General features: G+C 46.1%; 1 protein-coding gene across 1 annotated transcript in view; it reads left to right on the top strand.

Annotated features, from left to right (window-relative positions):
• The window catches only part of Dip2b (disco interacting protein 2 homolog B), a 206093-nt gene that overhangs the window by 128872 nt on the left and 50062 nt on the right, over positions 1-27159 (top strand). Inside the window, exons 6-19 of the mRNA XM_059246852.1 lie at positions 3005-3157; positions 3693-3812; positions 6975-7172; positions 8377-8468; positions 10841-10951; positions 12804-12927; positions 13636-13745; positions 17932-18034; positions 19321-19385; positions 21505-21598; positions 21998-22117; positions 23564-23678; positions 25068-25207; positions 25827-25963. Coding sequence (XP_059102835.1) covers positions 3005-3157; positions 3693-3812; positions 6975-7172; positions 8377-8468; positions 10841-10951; positions 12804-12927; positions 13636-13745; positions 17932-18034; positions 19321-19385; positions 21505-21598; positions 21998-22117; positions 23564-23678; positions 25068-25207; positions 25827-25963 — 1682 coding nt within the window. The remainder of the gene's footprint in view (positions 1-3004; positions 3158-3692; positions 3813-6974; positions 7173-8376; positions 8469-10840; positions 10952-12803; positions 12928-13635; positions 13746-17931; positions 18035-19320; positions 19386-21504; positions 21599-21997; positions 22118-23563; positions 23679-25067; positions 25208-25826; positions 25964-27159) is intronic.

The following is a 27159-nucleotide window of genomic DNA, read 5'->3' as shown; positions in this document are numbered from 1 at the left end:
TATAAAACCAGTCTGAGTATGGGTTTATTCCAGGAAAGAAGTAGTCCTCTATCAAGAGCTACTAAAATATGTAGCACCTCAGAGTTCCCAGGAATATCGTCTGTATTGCATAAAACACAACATACTTAATCTGAGCAAATTCTACACTAAGCCGTGGTCAGCAAGGCCTTTTGGTCCTGCCTAAAGACTGGGTTTATGTTGCTTGCTGCGGTGATGTTGCTGCATGAGAAGTGTGCGGCCGCGGGTCGGCACCCCGAGCTCTGGCTGCTGCTGCTGCTGCTGCTGCTGCTGCTGCTGCTGTTGTGTGTACAGTTGTCGCTTGGCTCTGCTTTATGCATTTGTGAGTTTGTTTTTGTTTTTTCTCAGGTCTCTGACTTCCTTACTTGGCGGCACCGATCGCACTGAGCTGTGCCCTCGAGCTGTGTCTGGTGTCTTACTCTTCCTTCTTGACCACCAGTCACATTCCCTTGTCTAATTGTCGTCTCAGTAACTCCTGTATCGCTTTAGATGATGTTTCAATTGGATTTCTGAAAAGAGAAGATGGGAAGATTACAGTGTAGGGTTATACTTTTCAGAAGCTAGCTACCTTGTGGATAAAGTTCCACATTCAAAGCCTCACGTCACCATGGTGACCCCTGCACGCTTTGCTCTACTCGGTGTCACTGAGCCTCCCAGCGCAGCCGTACACAGGCCGGCGGCGTGTTTCCCACCACTCTGTCCCAGAGAACAAGCAGCTGAGCTGTGGCCAGGAGGATTTATTGATGAGTATGTCTTAACAAACAAACAAACAAACAAACAAACAACGCTGTTCCACTTGAGAAAGAAATCCAGATACCCACTTTACATTGTCTGGATTTTATTAAGATGATTTCATGTGACTTCCTATTTTTCTGTTAATTTTTTAGTTGAGTTGCAGTAATACTGCTTTTGGATATTAGCTCCTATGGAAGTAATTCCTGTTCCTTAGAAGAGACTATAATCTACAGGGTGTGGTGGCTCAGGCCTTTAATCCCAGCATTCAGGAGGCAGAGGAAAGCAGTTCTCTGTGAGTTCAAGGCCAGCCTGGTCCCATAATGAGTTCCGGGATAGCCAGGGCTATGCAAAGAGACCCTGCCTCAGAAGAAGAGAGAAGACAGTAGTCGTATGGATTACATGTTGCTATCGCCATCTTGATGTGCAGCCTAGGTCTAGTTAAGAGCATGTAGAGATTTGACTTGGATTTTGTAAAGAGTAAACTGTCCTAGATGTAATTAAGTCACTAGCTCCTTTTCTTTTCTTTCTTTCTTTTTTTAAAGATTTATTTATTTATTGCATTTACACTGTTCTGTTTGCATGTATCCCTGCAGGCCAAAAGAGGGAGCCAGATCTCATTACAGATGGTTGTGAGCCACCATGTGGTTGCTGGGAATTGAACTCAGGACCTCTGGAAGAACAGTCAGTGTTCTTAACCTCTGAGCCAGCTCTCCAGCCCCTAGCTGCTTTTCTTAGCAGTTTATCCTGAACATCTTTTGTATATTTACAATTATGCTATTACTGTGATTTTAAAGTATACTGCTGTTTTTCTGTGCCTTAGTTTACATCGCCACTCCCTGATTTTGGACAATGAAATAGTGTCCAGTGCTGTCCTCTTACAAAATGGCTCAGGTGGACATGCTGGATCAAATAAAATACACGTTTCTAATTGGGTGTGGTGGCACACACCTGTAACCCAGCTTGTGGAAGGTTGAGACAGAATTAAGGTCAACCTGAGCGACATAGCAGGATCCTTTCTTGACAAACAAAACGAAACAGAAAGCAGCTGAGTGTGGTGGCACACACCTGAAATCCCACAAGGCTGAAACAGGAAATCAGAAAAAGAAAACACTTAATGCTTTTTTTTTGGCCACATTTTACCACATTGGACTCATACCAGTTATTTTTCAAACTTCAAAAAGTATTATTTATAAAACTAATATTCATAGACCTTCGAGGTGCAGAAACCTTTCTCTTAAATTGATCTTAGAAATTACATCTCCCCCTTTAATGCCTTTTGGTGGGTTTTCATTAATTTTATGTCATGTGGTTTGCATCCTCTAATTGCCTTCTTCAGAAGATATTTTCTGATTTTTTGTTTGGTGTGGCGTAGCTTCCTTCAGTAGCTTCCTCACATCAGTTCACTGTCTGCTGTCGACACTGAGCAAGACAGTGCACACTGTGACCCCAGCACTTGGAAGGTAGAAGCAGGAGGGTCAGCTGACCTGGCTGATGAGATCCTGTCTCAAAAAGTGAAATTCAAAAGAACTTTTCCGTGAAATAGCATATGTGGGTTAATCTCTGCTTAGAGCAAGAAAGAGCCTTGCCTGAAAGTGGATCCAACTTAACTGTGGGTCATTTTATCAAAGGTAGAAGTAGACTTTATCTCGTTTTCTTTCCTTTGAGAACGTGGGTCTCTGAGCCCCTCTAAGGCACTGTTCAGGCTTTGGTAGAAGGGGAAACGTCCTAGATACAACATGACATAAGGAAGTGTTCACGGAACTAGAGAACTAGCGGCAAATTGGGCATTTACTCACTTTGGTTCTGCTTTGAAGTGACTTTTACAACATTGGATTCCTAGTATCCACTCTGTATAGAAAATAATGTTTTTGAGAAACATTGGCTATGTGATTTGACCTAATAACTAAAGCTACTCAAATCTTGAAAATTACCATTTTGGAAAGCTGATAAACTCTGGTTTACCTTCATTTTCCCCCAGTAAGTTGCTAGTAAACTTTGATTAAAGAGTTTGTTTTAGGGCCAGTGAGATGGCTTAGCAGGTAAGAGTGCTTGCAGGCAAGCCTCACGACACAAGTTCCATCCTTGGCACCTACAACGGAAGGAGAGAACTAACTCACAATGCACGATAATAATAAGAAGTAAATAAGTAAATAATTCTTAAAGTTTGTTTTAAAGGAGCTAATGATTTTCATTCCTTCTAAAGCAAAAGACTTAATGCAATATGATTCTAAGTTTTGTCTTTTCCTCTCAGAGAATGTCTCGGCTCCTCCTGACGTCACTGCAACTACCTCTTCCTCCTCCTCCTCCTCACTTCGCCCAGCAAACATTGACCTGCCCCCTTCCGGCATAGTTAAAGGCATGCACAAAGGATCCAACAGGTCCAGCCTTATGGATACGGCTGATGGTATGAGTCCCTCGGTTAAACTGGGAACATTCAGATCTGCCCGGCAGCTCCTCCCCGTTGTCCTAGCTGCAGAGACACACTGCCACTGGCTCACTCACAGTCACCGTGCCGAGTCCCCCTTGTCACTTTTTCACACTTGGTGTTTGTAAAAGGAACTGAGAACCAAGTGTGGAAGAGAAAGAGCCGTACAGGAGAAGAGGAAGCCTGTGGACCTGCCAGCCATGTGGCTGTGCGCTGCATGGGTCTCCTGTTGTCAGAATGTTTGGTCCCTTCTGAACAGAAGAAGATGGGCCAGGGCCAAACGTCATTAGAAGTCAAATCTGGGAGGAAAGAGGAAGGGGAAGAAGAGTAAGAAAGAGAAAGCACAAAGTGTTAATAAGCAAGGCTTTTAATTCCTTAGAAGTCTCATTGGTAATAAAAACTTAATAGTTAAGTTTTTCAAAAGAAGAAGTCTTTCGAGGTAGTTGAGGAAATAAAATATATTTATTAAACTCAATGATTTTAACTGAATTTACCATTATTTTTCCCCTTACAGGTGTTCCTGTCAATAGCAGAGTATCCACAAAAATCCAGCAGCTTCTCAGCACCCTGAAACGACCCAAAAGGCCCCCCTTAAAGGAATTTTTTGTGGACGACTCTGAAGAAATTGTGGAAGGTAGTAGTAAAAGTGCCAGAAGCACATACTCTAGCAGCTGGGTGTGTACGGTCAGGGCTGAACGTGGCATGGCTTTTACTCAAGGAGTTCATGTGGCTGTGCTGTTCCCTAAGGAGCTTTTGTGTGTTAGGTGTCGGGAGATGGACAAGGAGGACCGGGAGCTTAGAGCTGTCCTTGTTAGTGTAGTCTGAACTTGGTCACGAGTCACAAGTGCATAATGCAGTATGTGTGTGTGGTGGGGGGAGTGCACACGCATATGTGGAGGTCAGAAGTCACTTCTGAAAGTTCCTTCTCTCTCACTATGTAGGGACCAAACTCAGGTCAGCAGGCTTGATGGCAAACACCTTTATTTGATGAACCATCTCATTGACCTAGAAATACATCATTTGTAAAGTTATTTGCAATTTGTATTTTCTGAGAATGTAGGTAACAAATCCAGCCTCAAGGCTCTGCCTACTCTTTCTTATAATACAGATGGGCCTTTCACTGGATCTGCTAATCAGTGCACACACTTGACTTTTAGAGGACAGAGTGGTGGATGGTAAAGACATGCAGACGCGCTTCCTTCCTCATGCTGTGTGACTTAGACCAGTCGGTTCTAAAATGAGTCAGCAGGGAAACAGGTTAGCCAGTAGGGAGGTAAGAGGTTGGTTCTGTGTTTGAAGTTGAAGACAGGTGATCAGTCCATCAATCATCAGAATTTATTTGTGCAACAGTTAAATACATTCACTGATGAAATCATGATATCCTGGATTTCATCAGAAAACTTGAAAAGGGAATAGAATGGGTGTGAGTGTGGGTAAAGAGCAGCCATTCTCTATGACTGAAGCTGATGAATAGACCTCCATAAAAAAAGGTGAGGTAGAAGAGGGAGGGAGGGGTGAGGTGGGGGGGGCGGCGGGAGGGCTGACTCTTACTGTGTAAGGAGCTATCAGTAAGCCCTATCAGTTTGTACTTGTTTTTTTTGTTTGTTTGTTTGTTTTTGGTTTTTTTGTTGTTGTTTTGTTTTGTTTTGTTTTGTTTTTCAAGACAGGGTTTCTCTGTGTAGCTTTGCGCCTTCCCTGGGACTCACTTGGAAGCCCAGGCTGGCCTCGAACTCGCAGAGATCCACCTGGCTCTGCCTCCCAAGTGCTGGGATTAAAGGCGTGCGCCACCACCGCCCGGCTTTGTACTTGTTTTTGTGGGGTTTGTTTGTTTGTTTGTTTGTCCTGAGTCTAGATGTAGAGTATAATCACATCAGAATAGTAATGGAATTTGGCATATTGGAGACTAGTTTTGATCTTTGTCGGATTCTAACAACATTTTACTAATTGTAAATAGATTTCTTTGTCTAATGGTCATTTTTGGAAAAGAAAACACCAGTATCTTTTGGAAGCATGAAAAAGTGTGCATGAAGCCCTAGTGGAAAACTGTGCCTACCAGGTGTAAAGTCTCTGTAGAGACGAGACAGTTTATTAGCAGTCACTCCTGGGTAGTCCTGTTAAATGTAGACTACCTTTAAGGGTCTGTAATGGTCTGGAAACTATGCAAAATAAGGAGTGAAATGAATATTTTGTCAGTAGAAGAATGAATTCAAAGAAATGGATGCAAGTATTGATCATTATACTGAGTAAATAAGCCAGACTCGGAAACATAAAGACAGCATGTTTTTTCTTGCAGAATCTAGATTTAAATGTGTGTGTGCAGGTCCTGAAAAGGGGGGACTGTGAGAGAGGAGAAGGAAGTCTTAGCAGAGGGGGGCCTAAGAGGCAGAAATGAGAACGTTCTAGGGAGAGGGAGGCCAGCAGGAGGGGGAGGAGAGCTGGGAGTGGGGATGAGCAAGAAGGAAGTGTCATGGATCAGACATATAAAAATGCTGTTAGGAAACCCGTCACTTTATATGCTAACTCTGGAAAAAGAAGGAGTCAAAACAAATTCCTACAAATCTATCATAATAGGGAGTTACAAAGAACAGCTTTCTTCTTATTTTTAGTTGTCTATACTGATATATTTTGCATGGATGGGTATTTTCCCTCGTGCATGTATGTGTAACACTTTCATACTTAGTGCCCACAGAGGTCAGACGAGGGCATCAGATCCCCTGGAACTGGAGTTACAGACAGTTGTGAGCTGACATGTAGGTGCTGGGAGTTGAACCTGGGTTCTCTGGCAGAGCAGTCAGTGTTCTTAACTGTGGAGCCATCTCCCTGGCTCACATACATGCACTAGGCCACAGCATGCACTAGGAGCATGCACACAGCAAAAGCAGGACAAGCTGGGCAGTGGGTGACTACAGACCCGGGGGGGGGGGGGTGGTGGTGGTGGTGGTGGTGGAGGGAGCGAGAGCATCAACCCCGGGCGAGTCACACCTGAGTTGAAGGATTATCCTCACTGCTGTCTGTGTGCCCCCAGTGCACTCTGTAGCTGTCTGTGCGGTGTTTGTTCTCTCCAAGTGCTTGTGGAGACAAGAGTCTTGGCTACGGTATTCCTTGGCAGACCTTCAGTTTGAACTTGTTCTTGCTTCAGCCTCCTGAGCTCGGAGACTGTGGGCAAAGGCTCCCACCCCCTGCTTGTTCGCCTTCTCAGTTTACATAATTGCACACAGTAAATTCTTGACTGTTTAGTCTATATGTAAATCATCTTTCCTTCTATGAGAATGTATAATTTAAGCCTGAGCACAGTGGGAGACAGAGGCAGGTGGCTCTCTATGAGTTCAAGGCCAGCCTGGTCTACAGATGGAGATCCAAGCCAACCAAGCCTACTTAGGGAGACCCTGTTTTAAAACAAAAACAAACAACCAAAACCAACAATAAACAAACAAAAAAATGTAGGAGTTAAAGAATGATGTGAATAATCCTTGTTCACTGTAGCAAAACCTGCGGTGTATAAATGAGTATAAACAGTCCCTCTGAGTCTTGGCATAGGTGTTCATCTCTGTCTCTCCCAGCTCTGCTCAGCTAACACTGCTCAGCAGCCCCTGCGTTGGGGGCACTGTAAGCGGTGATGGGAGTAAGAGCCACCCCTGCCCTGGACGCTGTGACTCCTCTGGAGGATGACGGAAGCCCTAAGGTTTTCCTTTCTCTTCAGGAATAAGCCAGAGACGCAGAGGAGGAAATGTGTTTGAGGTTAGAGTTGTGTTAGAGGCACATGAACTTACTTCGTCTTCTTGCCTGTTTGCTACAGTACCTCAGCCAGATCCCAACCAGCCGAAGCCTGAGGGCCGACAGATGACGCCAGTGAAGGGCGAGCCCCTTGGAGTCATCTGTAACTGGCCGCCTGCACTGGAATCCGCCCTGCAGCGCTGGGGCTCTACCCAAGCCAAGTGCCCCTGCCTGACCGGGCTGGACGTGTCCGGGAAACCAGTCTACACCCTCACATACGGTGGGTCCCACTGCGCTAAGCGTTCTCAGGGATTGGGGGCAGTGTTTCTCTCGGTGTTTCGCAGTTGGATATGTCTCAGTTATTAATTAGACCCTCTGTTCCAAGTGGAGCTATGGCTAAACATTTTCTTTAGAGAGGATTTGTTTTTGTTTCGTGTTGTGTTTTTGAGACAAAGTCCATGTAGCCCAGGATGGCCTCAAACTTGTAGCCAAGGATGGCCTTGAACTCTTGATGCTCTTAGCCTCCTGATTTCCGAGGTTTCAGGCATGAACCATGGCACCTGGCTAGAGAAGGGTTTTAGAAAGTATTTTGTCAGTATTAATGGTTACGGAGAAGAAAAACCATCACTTAGATCTTCAGTCTGCATCTTCTTATAAGAAGCACACAGCTCTATAAAGAATAAAACTCAGAACTTTTTCCAGCCCCCCCTCCCCCCCTCCCCCACCTCGTGCTAAGGGTCCTGTCACGGTCATTTGACACCGAGGAGTACAGCCACATGGCTCCTAGAACTAGCTTCTCTTCTGATCTTGGTTCTGTTGTAGATTGTTCTATAAGACAGAATTTCACATGTAACCAGCCTGGCCTCGAACCAGAAGAAATCTTCCTGCCTCAGCCTCCTGAAGGTCAGGCCCAAGCCCATGCTCAGCTTGCTCTTTTTTTAAATTATTTGAATGAACTCTTCCAGTCTCAAGTAGCTGATGAGACCTACATGAGCTGTTCTTCCGAGAAGCCTGGGACAGAACCAACTGCTTCTGAGTCTTGTGTTGTAAAACAGACAGACATGGTGCCCTCTCTTTAAGGGGATGCTTAAGGATACTCTTGTTACATCATACAAAATATCGGTGACACTCACCCTTATTCCCAGCACTTGGGAGGCAGAGGTGGACAGATGTCTGTGAGTTTGAGGCCAGCCTGATCTACATAGAAAGTTCCAGGACAGCCAGGACTACATGGTGAGACCCTGTCTCAAAAAGAGAAAGGAAAAAAAAAGCCACAGAAAAGACCTGAAATATTAAGTTGGTCAGGGTGACGTTCTCTTTGTCCCGGGACAGGAGTGGCTCATGAGAGGCTGCTTGCGGGGAGACTTGCTGTGGTGGGGGGTGGTACTGACCACTGCAACCGCTCCTGACTGCCTTTGTCTTAGCGCGCTCGCTGACTGGAATAGGCTTATAATTTTTTCTGTCTGATTGTTTTCTTTTCCCAGGAAAGTTGTGGAGCAGAAGTTTAAAGTTGGCCTACACGCTGCTTAATAAATTGGGGACCAAAAATGAACCTGTGTTAAAACCTGGAGACAGGGTAATTTGTTTTGTTTTGTTTCTGACACATGCACTCTGGGCTTTTGTTGTACAATAGTAAGATTTACATAACTTCTTTTTAAGATGCTGATTTGTTTGTGTTGTGTGTGTGGGTGTGCTGCTGCCTGCATGTACATCTGTACCATGTGCCTGGTGCCTAAGGATGTCAGAAGAGGGCATCGGATTGCCTAGAACTAGAGCTGCAAAGTGGTTGTGAGCGCCCACGTGTGCTGGAAAGGAGCCCTGGTCCTCTGGAAGACCAGCCAGTGCATTTAGCCCTGAGCATCTTGGCGGCCCCAGTGTCGCTCTTACCCTGAGAAAATAAAACCAGTTTAGTTCAGAGTCCCAGTGGTCTAGCTCAGTGCTAGGTGCTGGTTTGTGGTTGAGAGGCTTCGAGCCCCTTTCTGGAGCTGCTTATTGGTAAACTGGGGTAATAAAAAGGGAAATTAAGTCTTTCTGAAGGTAAATACTTTGATGTTGAATCCAATCTTTGTCTTTATAAAACTGGCTCTTAAAATTGTTAATGGCAAGTTGACACTGTTCACTTAGTTCTTACTTGGAAGTGACATTATAGTTGTTTAATTTTCAATTTTTTTCTTTTCCTGTTAGTAATGTACTGAATATGATTACTCCCTACCATTCAACATTACTGTTTATTTGTAGAATGAAAAACCAGCTACTCCACAGCAGTTTTTATGAATTAACTTACTTGCATCTGTTGACTTGTCAGGGGTGGGGTCTTATAGAGGTCTTGAGCTGACTCTTGGGAACTGGTTCTGGATTTCTATCGACTCAGACTATCCAGACCGCACGGCAGGCCCCTTGTCCACTCAGCCACCTCACTGGGCCCGGCTTTCTTTTCAGTAGGCTAACGATCACAGAATCTCTTAAACTAACTTTTTTAAGAAAATATTTTTTACGTTTATTTGTGTGTGTGTGTGTGTGTGTGTGTGTGTGTGTGTGTGTGTGTGAACATGAGTGTTCATGTGGAGGTCAGAGGACAGCTTGTGGGAGCTGGCTCTCTCCTTCCACTACGTCAATCCTAGGGATTGGTGGCAAGCACTTTTAGACTATCTCCTGGACCCTCAAGTAACTCTTTAAACATGCTTTTACAAGATGTCAGAAGTACTTAAAGTGTGGCTTTTACTTATACAAACGGACACTGGGGATTTTCCATGGCTCACTAAATCTTAAGCAGGTGATGGTGTGTCTACCCAAGTGTCAAGATAGCCATTTGTGAGCAGTAAAGAAATGGTTCTGTGGAATTAGTCACTTTTAGACCTCTAGGGCAGTTTAAAGATTTAGACTGAACTCACCTTTGGAGTGAGTTTAAAGACTTGATTGCAAATGGAGAAGAAACAGGGATCCAGCGACTGAGGGGCTGGAGGAATGGCTCACTGGGTAAAGGGCTTGCTGTCCAAACCTCGCTGTGGAGGGAGACCTGGAAGTTGACCTCTAAGCACACATGCACCATGACATACACCCTGCGCTCACATACACACCATACACAAACAGTAATACTAAATAAAAGGAAACTTTTAAAAATTAAAAAGAATCCAGTGGTATGATTAGATCTCAAATGGTAATCTGTGAATATGCAAGCACAGAACAAGCATCGAAGTATAGTGAGATGTGTGTTTTTGCATCCTTGAGTAAAGTAGGGAGGTGAGTTATTCCGACTTAGCAGAAGAAATCGCAGACCTGAACACATTGGGCTTTCAGTGTTTTCCTTGCTCACCTCTTGGTAGTGAGTAGACTGTATTTGCAGTTGTTCATGTTACCAGATGCCTTCATGCTGAAACACTGCATGTTGAGTGACTAGGGAGTGATGGGATTAAGTAGTTAAGAGCAGGCCTCTGTGGTCCCACTGTGCATCCCTGGGAGATGCACAGCTTCAAAGTAGAGGCTGCTCTGGCTTGAGATAGCCACCACGTTTATGCCATTAACCCTGCACTAATGTAAATTGCCTCAGACTGCCTGAGTAATTAACATATTAGGCAAGCTGTTTGCTACTAAGTCACAACTAAGATTAAATGAAACATTTTACTGTAATGATAGTGAATTGCATTTTTATTTCTCAAAATGTGTAAGTTTTATGATTTGGCTTTGCTTTTTGGTGTTGGTAGGAATTGCAAATGGGGCCTATGTGGGGCAAATACTCTCTGAGCTACATCACCAACCCCCAGAATATATGGTATAACCGTGGGGATGCTGGTGCTCCAACAGATGCTTTTGTCCTTCTCAGTCCCTTAATTTCCTTCAGAAGGAATGACTATTATATATTTGACTTACTGTGTTCATGGGAGATGTTCTATGTGCATAGAGTTAACCAGTCTGTTCTCCACTGTTGTTGAATGTCTTCTGGGATTTTAGGTTGCCTTGGTTTACCCCAACAATGATCCAGTAATGTTTATGGTGGCTTTTTATGGATGTCTCCTGGCAGAGGTGATTCCAGTACCCATAGAAGTACCACTGACCAGAAAGGTAATATCACTGTGTTAATGTCCTTTGCTGTGATACAGTAGGCACTGGACTGACTCAGTGACACTAGAAGCAATGTGATTGCTGGGCGATGGTGGCACACACCTTTAATCCCAGCACTCAGGAGGAAGAGGCAGGTGGATCTCTGTGAGTTTGAGGCCAGCCTGGTCTACAGAGTGAGATCCAGGACAGCCAGAGCTGCACAGATAGATACTGTCTCAAAAAAAGAAAGAAAGAAAAAAGAAGCAACATGATCATATTTTTAAATACTCTACTTTCCAAAAACAAGAAAGTCGTCAAAAATTATGTAAATAAGAATGTCAAGTAGATAACACATTTCATCTATGAAAGAATTTTTATAACATTACCATTTTAAAAACCATAGGAGGCATATATTGAGTGTACAGTGGTTACCATTCATGGAGTACCATTCCTTCAGACTCATTTTATCAAGGAATTTCCTTTAACCATTTCACATAACCCAGAATGGCTGAGTGGAAAGGTGCTGATGCAGTGGTGGAGGTGAGGGAAGGTGCTGATGCAGTGGTGGAGGTGAGGGAAGGTGCTGATGCAGTGGTGGAGGTGAGGGAAGGTGCTGATGCAGTGGTGGAGGTGAGGGAAGGTGCTGATGCAGTGGTGGAGGTGAGGGAGGGTGCTGATGCAGTGGTGGGGGTGAGGGAGGGTGCTCATGCAGTGGTGGAGGTGAGGGAGGGTGCTGATGCAGTGGTGGAGGTGAGGGGGGTGCTGATGCAGTGGTGGAGGTGAGGGAAGGTGCTGATGTAGTGGTGGAGGTGAGGGAGGGTGATGACGCAGTGGTGGAGGTGAGGGAAGGTGATGACGCAGTGGTGGAGGTGAGGGAAGGTGATGACGCAGTGGTGGAGGTGAGGGAGGGTGCTGACGCAGTGGTGGAGGTGAGGGAAGGTGCTGACGCAGTGGTGGAGGTGAGGGAAGGTGCTGACGCAGTGGTGGAGGTAAGGGAAGGTGCTGACGCAGTGGTGGAGGTGACTGATCCGGAATGGAGAGTTTTGTTCGGACCATGTCAGCCCTGATAGTAAAAATGACAGTGCAGATTTCCACTTAGGTTGGTTTCTCCCTGAGCTGTTTATGACTGAGAATTGATGTTAGAAACTAATACGACGGAGAATGTTGATTTATAAGAAAGCAATTTTTTTTAAGTAATCAACAACTTGGTGGCATTGCTAAAGTTTTAGTTGATGAATAGAGTCTGTCGTTTATTACTCAGGAAGTCGTAAGGTTCTTCTTAAGTTGAGAGTACTTGTACAGTTTCCTAATGTTACTTCGAAGGTGGTGTGTGAACACTTCAGACTTTGCCTTTGGTTGCTTTTGCTGCTATTTAAAGTTAAATCTATTTCCTTTAAAGTAGAAGAATAAAGGAAGATAAGATTTGGTGTAATTGTCTGGAAATATGGCCTTTGATATCCATCTGCGTTATTCATGTTGTTCCGGCCTGGGTAGCTGTTCCTCTTAGATCCGAGGGTAGGGCTGGGAGAAGAAAAGTGTTAGAATTTGTTCCCCTTGCTGAGAGCCAGAGCAGGATACAGTGGCTTAGGTGTGTACTCTACAATGTCAGGTTAGAGCAGTGTCTGCTCGTTCTCAGGAAACCACCACAGAAATTATGTGGAGCGTGTTGTCTCGAGCCGTCTGGGCTCCATGGCATAGTGGCTAGTGCTGGAGCATCTCTGGGTGTTGTTGCTAAGCATGGTGTGCTCTTGCTCACTCATGCTCACACCCTCACTGTGCTCATTCATGCTCACTCACGCTCACACCCTCGCTGTGCTCATTCATGCTCACTCACGCTCACACTCTCACTGTGCTCGCTCATTTTCCTCCACAGGATGCCGGAGGTCAACAGATTGGCTTCTTGCTAGGGAGCTGTGGGATTGCCTTAGCTCTCACCAGTGAGATTTGTCTGAAGGGCCTGCCAAAAACTCAGAATGGAGAAATTGTGCAGTTTAAAGGTGAGTAATATGCATACCCAAATTACCAACTGAAAGTCAAACCTAAGTGCTTTAGTTTTCTTTTTCTTTTTCTTTCTTTTTTTCTGCTTTTTTCAAGACAGGGTTTCTCTGTGTAACCCAATCTGTCCTCGAACCCACAGACATTCACCTGCCTCTGCCTCCTGAGTCCCAACTAGTTAGGATTTTAATAGAGTAACAGCTAAAGGCTTCCTGTGTGGTTTTCTGTTTGTTTGTTTTTAGTTCTTAGTCATTAGAAATAGGTACAGTAATTACCCTGTTTTTCAGGTAGGAAATTGAGAAACAGAATCCTCAAATCCCAGCTAATAAATGGCCAAGCAGTGGGCTGAACCAGTCTGTCTGACTCTGTAGCCACACTCATAACCTTTGGGCTACTGGCCGGAGAGACTGGCTACTCCAGTGTGTATGTTAAAGCCGGGACAGCAGGACCCAAGGCTGAGCAGGCTTCTGTTGACCAACTAGTCTCCCCATTGTTGAGGAGCGCCAAGGCCTGCGTTTATCATGTGTAACAAGTGCTCTCTTGAAAGAAGCTATAATTGGGGACTTTTCACTAAAGCCTAATAAAAATTAAGTATTTTATTGATGATGAAATGATCTTAATATGCTCTAGACATTTAAGATGACTCGCTCGGTGTGAAGTCTTTCAGTCATGGCTTAGGCAACTCAATTTTCACTCTGGGTTTGATTTAGGTTGGCCTCGGCTCAAGTGGGTTGTAACAGATTCCAAGTACCTTTCAAAGCCTCCCAAAGACTGGCAGCCCCACATCGCCCCCGCTGGTACAGAACCAGCGTACATTGAGGTAAGTCTGGGGGCTGTGTGTGTTTCCTGACTTTACTTTAGCTTCAGATGCATGTTAATGAATGCTAAGAGACATTTCCATTTTGTAGCCTTGTAAATGCCTTGTAGTGGACCTTCTGTTACCATTAACTTTGAGGCAGAGTCGGAGTTTATTAAAAGAGATTTTAATAAAGACTTGAAGCATAAGAGTTAAGAGGAAAAGAGGTACCAGGAAGAAAGACAACCAAGGGCGTGGGCGTGGTCTGTCCCCTGTGCTGGTCGCTGTCATCCTAACCGCTCAGTCAGGAGAAGGGAGCTGCAGAAGTCTTGGGAGAAGCACAGATGTGAGAGGTGGCTGACTGGCAGAGGCAAAGAAGTGGAGAAATGAGGGGAAGCAGTGAGTTCAGCAGACAGAAAGGAAAGTTCTGAAACACAGATAACTGAGGGCTTGAAGGTTAGGGGACCGTGCCTGGCTGATGGCGGGACTCCTGTCTGCTGCACAGCTCTCAGGGCTGAGGACTTCCCAGTCATTTCTTCATTCCTGTAAATGCCCAGAGAGATCTCAGCTTTTTTGTTAATTTATTTGTTACTGATTTTCCTTTCTTATACTTTTATTAGTGATTTAGTTCTATTATAAAATTAGTGTTGTCAGTTCTGTACAGTATTTTTGATTCATATTCATCATCTCCCTGTTTTCCCAGATGTACCCACTTCTCTACCCACCCAAATTTGTATCTTTTTTTAAAAAACTCACAAAGTACATTCACATTCTTGGATGTGTGGCCTTCCACTGGAATGTGGCCACCCTATGGGGAGTTGGGGGCACACTTTAAGAAGACTGACTCTCCCTTTCACCGCACCATCAAGTGCCAGTAGCTCCTGAGCTGGGCGTGGGACTTGATGCCCACCTTGCCTCTCCATGCTGGGATTTTGTCGGGCTTGAGCTTGAGCAGGTCTTGCTCACACTGTAAGTTCACGTGGGCAACTGCCCTGTGTGTCCAGAAAACAGTTTCCACATTGTCACCCACTAGCTCTGATTCTTACTGTCTTCGCACCCACCTCCTCTTCGGCATGACCCTGAGGCTTGGGAGGAGGTGCCGGTTAGGCTGAGTATTCTGCGTCTCCCATTTTCTCTGCACCTTGACTAGTTTGTGTGAATCTTTGTGTGAATCCCCATGTGCTGCAATGAGAAGCTGTGAGTGTGACAATAAGTTACTCGATTTCAACTTGTAAACCTGCTCTACGGGGTCAGGGAGTTGGCTTAGTAGGTAAAGGTGCTTGCCACCAAGCCCAAGGGACCTGAGTTCTATTCCCAAAACTTGCGAGATAGGAGAGAACTGATTTCCACAAGTTGTCCTCTAACCCCACATGTGTATCATGACATAGGTGCCCCTCCAATAAATAAATAATATAAAAAAAACCCTGCTCTATGAACAAGGAGACGGAACTACAGACTTCGGTAACTGTCCAAAGGTCACATGACTGAAATCCTGTGACTGATGCTGTGCCCTTCACCTCTGTGGCCTCTTAAGACTTGCTCACCAGCTATTTGCTAGATTAATTAGTAAGCACATTCATTAAACTTTTTAAAAGGCTTGGGGTATGGTACATACTGAAATCTTTTGTAATAACAAGTATGAGTAAAATTTGAAATAGCTTTGGTCACGAAAGAACAGGATGAAGAAACTGTTGACTGCAGAGAGGAGAGAGAGTGGAGTGTGTCTGAAAGACAGTCGAGTGGAGAGAAACCGTTCACTGGGGAGGCTTCTCTCGCCTCACTCCCCTCCAGACACTGGAGCTGCTGGCCGAGGTTGGCCCTTTACCATGCAGCCCTCCATAGCACCCTGGCCTCATGTAGAACGACCGTGCTCTGGACTGCTTGGCCCTGCCACTCAGGATCCACTTGCTTGAGAGCCCCGTGCTCCCACAGATTCTCTTATTGCGTTGGAAACGATTAAAGGGTTGTCAATAGGAGGGAAATAAGAATGACTTTATTATATAAAAAAGATTTATCTGGGGCCAGCTGGATGGCTCGGCAGGTAAGATCTTGCCACTTGAGCCTGACAAGTTTGACCACAAAATTCACATAAAGTTGGGAGGAGAGAACCAACTCCACAGAGCTGTCCCCCAACCTTACACATGTGCTGTGGCATGTATGTGTGCTCCCTTACACCATACAAACAAATAATAGCGTTAAAAACGCAGATTTATGTAGACTGGCTGGGTTGTAAAGGGAGCAGTAGGTTTTAGGGGTTTTGTTGTTTTTTCCTCTAAATTTTTTGTGTATGAATGTTTCACCAGTGTCCGTAAGTGGACCGTGTGCATGCAGTTCCTACAGAGTCCAGAAGAGGGCATTAGATTCCCCTGGAACTGAAGTTCTAGACAGTTGTGAACTGCTATGGAGGTGCCGGGCACTGAACTGGGTCCTCTGTAAGAGCAGCCAGTGCTCTAACTGATGAGCCATCTCTCCAGCCCTGACCTGCTTAAACAAAAACTTCTGAGCTGGAGAGATGGCTCAGTGGTTAAGAACACTAGCTGCTCTTCCAGAGGAAGAGTTCAAGTCTTTTTTTTTTTTTGGTTTTTCAAGACAGGGTTTCTCTGTGTAGCTTTGCACCTTTCCTGGATCTCACTCTGTAGCCCAGGCTGGCCTCGAACTCACAGAGATCTGCCTGGCTCTGCCTCCTGAGTGCTGGGATTAAAGGCGTGCGCCACCACTGCCCGGCTGAGTTCAAGTCTTAATTCACATGGTGGCTCACAACTGTCTAACTCCAGTTCTAGGTGATCTGGCACCCTCACACAGACATACATGCAGGCAAAACACCAATGCACATAAAATAAAAATAAATCTTTTTTTAAAAAGTTATTGGAGTGAGCCAGAGCTCATGGAGATGGGTAAGAGGAGTGGATAGGGTTGGAAGACCATAGGGGAGTTGAATACGCCAGATTTAGCCACTGATCCCGAAGACAGAGAAGGCAAGAAACACTTAGATTCCTGATTTGGGCACCTGGATGAATGGCAGAATCCTTCAGTTAAATAGAAAATACAGGAAGAGTCAGGCAGTGTGTGGTGCACGCCTTTAATCCCAGCACTCAGGAAGTAGAGGAAAGCAAATCTCTGTGAGTTCCAGGACAGCCTGGTCTACCTAGTGAGTTCTAGGATAGCTAGGGCTTCCTAGTGAGACCCTGTCTCAGAAAGAAAGGAAGAAAATACAGAGAGCATTCTCCTGGGTGGAGGTGGGGGATGGGATGGAGCGTTAGTGGCAGCATGCTTCCCAGTGACAGGAGGCACTCCAGCAGGGTGCTGGGGTCCGGGTCTCTGAAGGAGAGCGGGGTGGACACAGAGCCAGGAGTCAAGCCGAGATAAAACACCTGATGGCATGAGGGGAGGAAGGAGGGGGATTCTCACGAGTGCCAGCATTGAAGGCATAGTCAGAGATGATTGTGCGTAAGATAGCTCATGAGAGTCTGAGGCAGGAGCATTGCCACAATTTGCAGGCAAGCCTGGGCTACATTGTGAGACACCTTGTCTGAGAAAGGGAGGAGAAAACAACTCCGAGGTGGTCAGAGCCATGAGAGGGGGAGACCAGGAGACACAGGAGTGAAGGGAGTTAGATGGGCAAAGACCTGTTGGGTAAATGGTACGGGACACCTCTGTGATGTGACGTCCGAAGGGCTGCAGCCTGGATGGCACTGATGACAAAAGCAGGGACACCGTCTACAGGACTGAGGGGGGGCCTGCTGCCAGCTGAGGTCCCATGTCTTCTTGGTTTGGTATTCCTGTGGGACTGGGGGATCAAACCAGTGTCTTACACAGCTCGGTGAGCACTCTACCACTGAGCAGCCCCCGAGAAACAGCTGTACTGGGCATCATGCTTCTGTTCACACAGCTCAGTCACTTGGCCTCAGTGGTTTTGGTGACTACGTCATATTGATGAGCAACTAAACTTTGGAGTCATTTTGCGCACGCTCCAGCCAGGCTTCATTGTCCCCCAGTCTTGGCTTTTTAGCTGGAGTTTGGGATCCAAGTGCAAAGCCTTAAATGTTCCTATTCAACATGTAAAGTTAAGCCCACTGTCTTGGTTTATGTGGGTTTCGGTTCGGCTCTGAGTTTTGTCGTTTATGATAACCCATCTTACCGTGCTTCTGAGTTTTATCGTTTATGATAACCCACCTTACCATGCTTCTGAGTTTGTTTTCTCTCTCTCTAGTATAAAACAAGCAAGGAGGGGAGTGTGATGGGGGTCACAGTGTCCCGGCTCGCGATGCTGTCTCACTGCCAAGCTCTGTCCCAGGCCTGCAATTACTCGGAAGGTCAGACCTCAGCCCGTGACTGCTCTCATTGTTAGCTCCACATTCGTGTGCCTGTGAGCACCCACTTGGTGACTGGACTCCATTTAATGACCAAATTCAAGTGGAAATGTTCCAGAACACATTCTTGGCTTGCTTTTGCCTTCTTTAAAAAAAAAAAAATCTGTAATTTAAATAAACTTCTGGACAAACCAGATCTATGAAGTCTGATTTCTGGAGTGCAGAAATAGAAAACCTCCATTAACCATGTGTTTTGTTCTGTGGGGCTTAGATGTCGCCATCTTCCCATGTGGAGCTTCCAACTAAGTATTGGTCCAAAGGTGCAAATTAAAACAGAAAACCTTCTGAACTAGATGATGTGGTCCACAGCTGTAGTCCCAACACACTGACACAGGCAGGAACAGTGTCAGTTTGAGGCCAGCCTGGGATATATAGTGAGTTCTAGGCCAGCCTGAGCTATGGTATGAGATGAGACCCTGTCTCAAAAAGAAAAAAGAGTGTGAACCTTTTGGTATATAAATATATACTGCGTAGTTACAGTCAAAGCAGGCTGGCCTCCACCTCAAGCCCCTTTGTGCCCAAATCATGGGCCTGAGCTGCCCGATCTGGCTTCAGCATGTTCTTCCAGATGTTCTTGGTAACATTCATTTTTCAGTGTTTTATTTCTCTTTGTAGAGTGAAGGGTGACTGTGTGCATTTCAGGGCAACATTTTTATCTGATTTTAAGTATGTGCATATGCATGTATGAGAAGAATCATAATGCCACAGACAGGGTCCAGTTCCAGTACGTTCATTCAAAGGGTCTGCCCTGGGGTACTGAGACTCAAGCTCCTGAGTATTAGAAATATAGAGAAATTTATCATAGAGTGAAAACAATTAGATGCAGCCTTATGTGTACCTATTTTATTTTGTTGTTAATCTATCTGTAGATATACCTAGAAACGGGCATCTGTATACATGGGGTTTTATATAGAACAATATTTCATGTTTATCAAAGAAGTATAATTTTTATATATATTTGTGAAAATTCCAGTTTCTTAAACCAATACTTGTTCCTTATTTCACTAGGAAAAAACTCTTGAATGATGCCCCTAAATGCTAAAGAGTTTCTGCCTTAGTGTCTCTGTAATGGCCACATCACCCTGTCACCTTCCTCCAGCCAGTTTGTAGGGGTCTCAGCAACCAGAGACTCTGATCTCCTAATTGTTTTTCAAAAGGGGCATGAATGTGATTGTCATTTCCTGCTCAGCATGACCTCCTCTTGTTTCCCTCCATCTTCTCTTTTCTAGGAGAGGCCGTAGTAAATGTTTTAGACTTCAAGAAGGATGCTGGGCTGTGGCATGGCATGTTTGCGGTAAGCTGTAGGGGTGGGGCCTTTATATTAAGATGGGCCTGAGGCCGAGGCTCTGTGACAAGTGCATCTCTTGGAGTTGCAACTGAAGCTCATAAATGTCAGTGACATTTTCTAGAGGACAAGTAAGCATGGGGACCTGAGCTTCGATCCCCAAGATCCATGGAAAAGAGGTACAATAGTGCACATCTGTGATTCCAGTGTGAGATGATTGGAGGCAGAGGATACAATAGTGCACATCTGTGATTCCAGTGTGAGATAATTGGAGGTAGAGGCAGGAGAATCCCCTAAAACTTACCCAGGAGTCTGATGTAGTAGTGATGAACAGCAAGAGACCCTGCCTGGGGCTGGAGAGGTGGCTCAGTGGTTAAGAGCACTGGGTGCTCTTGCAGAAGACCTGAGTTCAGTTTCTTGTACCTATATCAGGTAGATTACAACCACCTGTAATTCCAGAGAAGGAGAAGAGGGGGTAAATTAATTTAAATCGAATAAAAGAGGCCCTGCCAGATTCAAGGACCAATGCCCAAGGTTGTCATCTGACCTTCACACTGACAGCATGGCACACGGGTCCACAGCCATACTTCAACACTCATGGACACACATCATGTATACACACAGTAAGAAAAAAGACAAACTACATGCTTCGAGAAGAGAGTAACAAGGGGGGGGGGTGCTTCCTGTAATAGGAGGAGGGAGCACGCTGTGGGTGTCGGAAGGATGGTGTCGTTCTCATCCCATCATCCAGGAGTGTCCATGAGGAGGTGACAGCCAAGGTGGACTTTGGAAATAGCTAAGTTGACCTAGGTAGAGATTTTTGGTGGGTAGAATTGGAAGGGTATATTTCTTTGGGAAAACTACATATATAAGATGCCATTTAGGTGGAAAGAAAAGTATGGGACCATGAAGTTGAAAAGGACTTTAGTCTGTTTACTTTTTTTTGTTTTTAATTAGAAGTTAACAAAACAAATAAAAACTATGTTCTGAGAAGGGATTTTCTGTAATCCAGTGCAGATAGAACATTGTTTTCCTGACACTGAGTCTGCGCCAGCACAAGGACTTGAGAGCAGGGGATGGTACATTGTATGTAAGGGCATGTAAATAGTGACAGTGTGGTTGATCTCAGGCTTAGTTGGGGATGGTGGCTGATATTTATAATCCTAGCAGTTGATGGCTGAGCAGAAGAATCGCCATGAGTTCAAGGCTAGCCTGGGATACTCCAATTCCAAGCCAGGTAGAAGCATCTCAACCACACCCGCACCCGCACGCACACACACACACACACACACACACACACACACACACACACACACCCCGCATCCATTGCAAACACAGGCTTGATTACTCTGCTGCACTGCGTCTCTGGGGATCTCCCATCCTTGATGTGGGTGGGCAGGAGGACAGCGACCTGCCTGACCCTCACTTCTCTCAGCTTTCTCTGTACAAACACTTGACCTGTGAGGAACTGGGGAGCTAATCTTGTGCTTTGTAGTGCTGCTCCATTGTCAGTCCTTCCCTCAGCCTGTGGTGTGTGGTAAGCAGGACGACCATAGAGCACTGGGGCTTGGGGGACAGTTGGGTAGTGCCTGCTAACTCTCTGAAAGCAGCAACTTTGTGACCCAGCGGGGCTTCTCTTCTATGTCTACCTTAAAGAAACAATTGTGCACATGCTAGTGGATGTGAATCCAGATGCCGTGATTGCACACTGGTTATGACATGTGCAGCCGTACAAAGGGAACTGGTAGCCCCCTGATTCTGAGGTGCATAGACTTATCTATGAAACAGTAGAAGTGAAAAGCAGCAAGTGGTTAATACATGTATCCTGTGGTGGCTTGCATTTAAATACTTTGTGTTTCTAAAGTCACATGTGTATGCACATGCGTGGACAAAGGACTGGAGGGATAGGTATCATCACTGTGATGCCCTGGGAGAGAGAGGAGAGAGCCAGGGTTAGAGCAGCCCTTAGAGGTAGGTGCTTCAGCACTATTGCTGGTTATCTCAAGTCTTTTCAGAAAGGGTGGACTTGAGCAATACCTCTATAACATCGTTAGCAGAATGTCAGTACAACAAAAGGTGCTAAATACACGTTTTGTATTAACTGCTTCGATGTCTCTTTGCTTTTCAGAATGTAATGAATAAGATGCATACAATTAGTGTGCCCTACTCTGTTATGAAGACCTGTCCTCTCTCTTGGGTCCAAAGAGTCCATGCCCACAAAGGTAATCACACACATCCACATGCTAACTGAGACTGGTGGAAGTATGCCCCTGCAGAGAAACAGTTCTTTGCCTTGGTGGCGCTCCAAATTTTGGGGTTGTTATTGTAGGTAAGCTGTTTGCTTTATCTCCCTGTATTCTTTCCTACAAATTGAATTCTCTGGAATTTGAGCCATAGTTAGCTCTATTGAATGCTGTGTTGTCGGAGTTTCCTTGACTGTGCAGTGGCTGAATATGACGCTTGCTTACCCAGAGGTTCACACAGTCTTTTTTAAACTTTAAAAATTTTCTCCAAGTGAGAACTATTACTAAATAAGTAAAAATGTTCTTACTGTAACATATTGAATCTGTGCCCACACTTAGCGTGTCTGTGTGTCGTAACTCTTCCCCTTTGATCTGTAGCCAAAGTGGCTCTCGTGAAGTGTCGGGACTTACACTGGGCCATGATGGCCCATCGGGACCAGAGGGACGTGAGCCTGAGCTCTCTCCGGATGCTGATTGTCACCGATGGCGCCAATCCCTGTGAGTGCTGGGGTAGAAGTCCCAGAACATCTGACAAGCAGCATGATCTGCTCCTTTTCTATAAGCTTTTCTGTTTTCAGCATCTGTGTGGAGATGTCATTTACAAGCGACGGCACTTGTCCGTTTCAAGGGTCTGATTCAGTGGTGCGGTGTGTTTGTGGCTGTGCGGTTATCACCATGACTGAAGTTTCAGATACTTCTGTTAACCTAAGAGAAACCACACACTCACTGTTTGTCACTGTTCATCCTCTCCAGTGTCCTTCAGCTACAGACAGTCATGAATTTCCTTCCTCTAAGGAAAAAAAAAACAGATTTAAAAAATAATTGTGTATGTTTGTGTGTGTGTGTATGTGTATGTGCCCCATGTGTTCAGGTTCCTTCAGAGCCCAGAAGAGGGTGTGCGACCCTCTGGTGTGACCCTGGGGCTGGCAGCAGGACTTGGGTCCTGAGGAAGAGCAGCAAGCGCTCCTGAGCTGCTCTCACACCTCCAGCCCCCCACCCCCACCCCCACCCCCCGCCGCCCACGGTCTGTAGTCCGCCTGCTCTACACACTCGGTGTGAGGCAGCCTTGTGTGTAGCGAGAGGCTTCTCTCAGTGGCATGTTTTGCATTTGTCAGAATCCTTTACATTAGCATGTAGAGCATCATAGACACACCTCGTTTGTCTATCCATTCATCTCTTGATGGACTTAGAAGCTCTTTGAAACCACGCCTTGCTCATTTGAATCCTCCATGGGAGGCTCTTAGGTGAAAGGAGAGGTTTGGACTTGACTTGATATGTATGTGAACTTGGTGTAAATTCTTCCATGCAGCAAATAAAGGGAATTTGCAAGAAACTTGTAGAGACCTTAGTGTGCTATCTGCTTTTCTGGATAAGCACAGATGTGCTGGTCCTCTACTGGGTACTTGGGGGAGCACTGGAAGCTGAACTCTTTCTCCTAAGTGAACTTACTCGTCATCCTGCCTTCAAGCACATGGAGAATGTATACAGGAAGAGCCAGAGAACATCGCCAAGAGCAGATGGGGCCGCACAGCTGCGTTGCTCTGGCTGCAGTAGATACTTAGGAGGGCAGCTAGAGCCCGCCTGGCTGCATATCAGCCACAGCGTTTTCTCTGAGCTTGCCCTGCCCCCTTCGTGGGTGTAGCCTTTCCAGACTGACTAAGTACTGTCAGGGACCTGTCATGTGTTGGATGAACGTGTCTCAAGCCCCCCACACCCGTTTGCACGCGATGAGTGATGTACGGTGTGAGTTCTGACGGACAGCTGTGCCACACACACCCGTTAGTTCGTGTGCCACACACACAGCTGTTAGTCCGTGTGTCACACACACTGTTAGTTTGTGTGTCTCACACACCCGTTAGTTTGTGTGTCTCACACACCCGTTAGTTTCCTGCAGCAAGGGAATGGTGGTTTCAGCTATTAAACTGATCCTTTCCCACGCCTTAGGGTCTGTGTCATCCTGTGATGCTTTCCTGAGTCTGTTCCAAAGCCACGGACTGAGACCTGAGGCCATCTGCCCATGCGCCACGTCTGCTGAGGCCATGACTGTAGCCATCCGCAGGTACCGTTCTCGAGGTCGGGTGCTCTTGGTGTCTGGCACATCCTGGATGAGATGTGTGCTTTTTTTCCAGATGATGAGAAAGGAGTTAAATGATTTTCTGCTTCAAAAACCTAAAAGTTGGGGCTGGAGAGATGGCTCAGCAGTTTAAGAGCACTGTCTACTGTTCCAGGGGACCTGGGTTCAATTCCCAGTACCCACACCTGGCAGCTCACACCTGTCTGTAACTCCAGTTCCAGGGCTTCTGACCCCCTCACACAAACATACATGCAGGCAAAACACCAGTGAACATAAAATAAAAATAAATTATTAAAAAAATACCTAAAAGTAAAATTTCCCTAATAAAGTCATTTCAGACATCTCATTATTTTTTCTTCTTGCCAGAAGTATACCTAGAAGCTGAAATTTTATTTTAATTATTCTATGTCATATTTGTGAGTTATTTTTCTGTGTTGTTTACTCTTCAGAATCCCTTGAATAGTAAGTAGAAGTAGTTTGTTCTTGTTATGATTGTACCTCAGACGTGGGAAATATGCCTTTATAGTATATACATTCCACACCAGCATAGTCTTTTCTCTTTAAAGAAAAGTGTGTGTGTGTGTGTGTGTGTGTGTGTGTGTGTGTGTGTGTGTGTGTCTGCAGACACCTGGATCGAGGTGGGCAGGGTGCTCATGAGCAGAGGCCAGAAGAGGGTGTCAGAGTCCGATCACTCCCTGCCTGTTCCTCCTGGGCGGGGTCCCCCTGAGGCTCGCATCTTGGCTAGGCTGCCAGCTGACGGGTCCCAGTGACCCTCTGGCCTTTGTGCCCTTGGCCTGCGTTTGTAGGCGTTTGGGGATCCCGTCTTGTTACATGGCATGCTGGGACCAAAACTCTGCTCTCCTCATGCCGATCACCTCTCCATCTCTCTTTCCACCCTTTTCTTTTCCTTTTTTTTTTTTTTTTTTTTTGGAGACAGACTCTCACTGTGTAGCCCAGGCTGGCCTAGAACTTGCAGTGATCCACCTGCCTCAGCCTCTCAAGTACTGAACTGCAGCATGAGCCACCATGCCTGGCTTTTTGTTTTTAATTTCCTCAAAAATTATTTATTCACCTGTGTGCATGCGTGCGTGTGTATGCACGTGTTTGTGCACACATACCACAGTAGGTGTGTGTGGTCGGTCAGAGGACGACCTAGTGGAGTCGATTCTCTCCTTCTACATGTGGACCTGGGGATCAAACTCCGGCCATCCAGCATGTGTGGCAGGTGTCTCTACCCAATGAGCTATCTGGTCAGCCCCTCATGTTCTTTCTTGTTTGCTGGTGTGTGTGTGTGTGTGTGTGTGTGTGTGTGTGTGTGTGTGTGTGTGTACACACCTGGCTCCATGGTTTATTGTTGCTTTGTTCACATTTTAGGCCTGGAGTTCCGGGGGCTCCCTTACCAGGAAGAGCCATTCTCTCAATGAATGGATTGAGCTATGGGGTCATACGGGTCAACACTGAAGATAAAAATTCAGCACTGACAGTCCAGGATGTGGGACATGTGATGCCTGGGGGTGAGTTGTGAGGGGCGTCCTTGGGATTTCCTAAGATTTGTCATCAGAAATAGTGGCGCTGCACTGGGAAGGAAGGTAGCTTGTGGTGGGATGCCTGCCTGCCTGGCACGCCCAGAGCCCTGGCTTCCATGCCCAGTACCACGTAACGAGGGAGAACTAGAGGAGAGACAGATAGATGAGAGGCCAAATCTGGAAGTCCCAGTTCGCTGCTTAGTCACACCCTCTCCTGCTCGAGCCTCCCTAGCGGGGGAGTGGGTCGTTATACCGGCCCTGCACTGATGCTGTGTGAGTTACCAGTCTCAGACACGCCTGATTCTGCTCTTCACGTGGAGAGGGATGCCGGTCAATTGCCAACCCAGGAAGGCAGAGCGTGCTGCCCTGGTGGGTGCTACACCCACCCTTTGGAAGACCAGCACCCACTTCATCACGCGGCTGCTGCAGTCCCCTCGGTGCACCTGTGACTCAGGGCTGTCGGTACCAGGTCGACTTCGCGGGTTCATGGTTCTCTGTGGCACTTCTTAATGCCACTTCAGTGAGTGTGCCACTCCTGGGTTTGAAAACAAAGTTGTTCCTTTGCAGGTTTCTAGACTCTTCTGTTTTTGTGTTTTCTATGCATTAGGCATGATGTGCATTGTGAAACCAGACGGACTTCCTCAGCTCTGCAAGACTGATGAAATTGGGGAGATTTGTGTCAGCTCCAGGACTGGAGGGATGATGTACTTTGGACTTGCTGGTGTGACCAAAAATACATTTGAGGTACATGATGTTATTTCACGGGGAGATGTTGGGTGAGGTCAGCTGTTACTGGGGAGCCCTGCTAGCTGACGGCACAGAATAATTTAGTGGTTGAGATCAAGTCTTCTGGGGCCCGGTGCCTAAGGTCAGGTTGTCTCCACCACTCACTGCTGCTTTGGGAGGCGCTTAGCCTTCTGAGTGCCCTGTCCCTTTAGCTTAAGATGTGAGTGACAACCAGACATGCTGGCTGGCACTTGCAGTCACAGCACTTGGGAGCCTGGGGTCAGGGGACTGTGAGTTCAAGACCAACCTGGACTGTATAACAGGACCTTGTCTCAAAACACGCAAAAGCAGAACAAAATGTGAATAGTCACAGAGTCCACCTGTTTGGAACACTAAATGAATTGATATTTACTCATGGATTGGGTCAGCTTCTGGCACAGAGGCAGTGGTGTGGTGTGTCTGTGAGTTCAAGATTTTGACTCTGAGAGTGCTGTGACAATTGTACTTGCTGCTTCAGATCACTGATAGCACCTGCCATGGAAGCACGAGAGCCCAGGTTGAGATCCCCAGAAGCCCCGCATGCGTGGCACCTGCCCTAATCCCCAGGCAAGCTGCTCATCCCGACTGGCAGTGTCGGCAGTGTGCATTCAGCAGAAAATGTACCTGAGTGAAGAAGACGGTCACATGCATGTGCACTTGTGCACATACAGAGAGACTTGACTTGTTGCAGGGTCATCGCTCCTCAAGCAGCTGCTTACTGATTCCTCTCTTGTACCTGCACTGCTCTGGGTGCTGGGGCTCTATCCGGACAAGTGGAGCTGCTGGTAAAGCTGCAGTTCTAGAGGAGGCGGCATTTTCCAAGGAGACAGTTCATGGCCTTCCTGTAGGCACTCTGCTTGCAGAGCTAAGTTGTAATGAGAATTGCCCTGTTGAGCCTGCGCATTAGAACAAGTGGTTGATTGTCTGGGATACCTTTTAGGGACCAGAGAAATTTTGTTGATGGATTGGGGCTCTCTTACTCTAATCAGGGCCAGCAGGTATTGTTCAAATCTTAGATGGTCTTTAATAAAAATCCCAGAGCCAGATATCAGGGTGAAAGCTGAAAGATTAGAGAAGCAGAACAGCCAGCCAGTAGTTCTTACCTCTGAGAAATCCTCAGTCTAAAGAGAGTGAGTTCTTGTTTCCTCACACTTTATATAACTTTCTCTGCCCAG

Source organism: Peromyscus eremicus, chromosome 20, assembly GCF_949786415.1.
Source record: "Peromyscus eremicus chromosome 20, PerEre_H2_v1, whole genome shotgun sequence".
In the NCBI taxonomy this organism is placed as follows: Eukaryota; Metazoa; Chordata; class Mammalia; order Rodentia; family Cricetidae; genus Peromyscus; species Peromyscus eremicus.
This window is presented reverse-complemented; position numbering and strand designations above follow the sequence as displayed.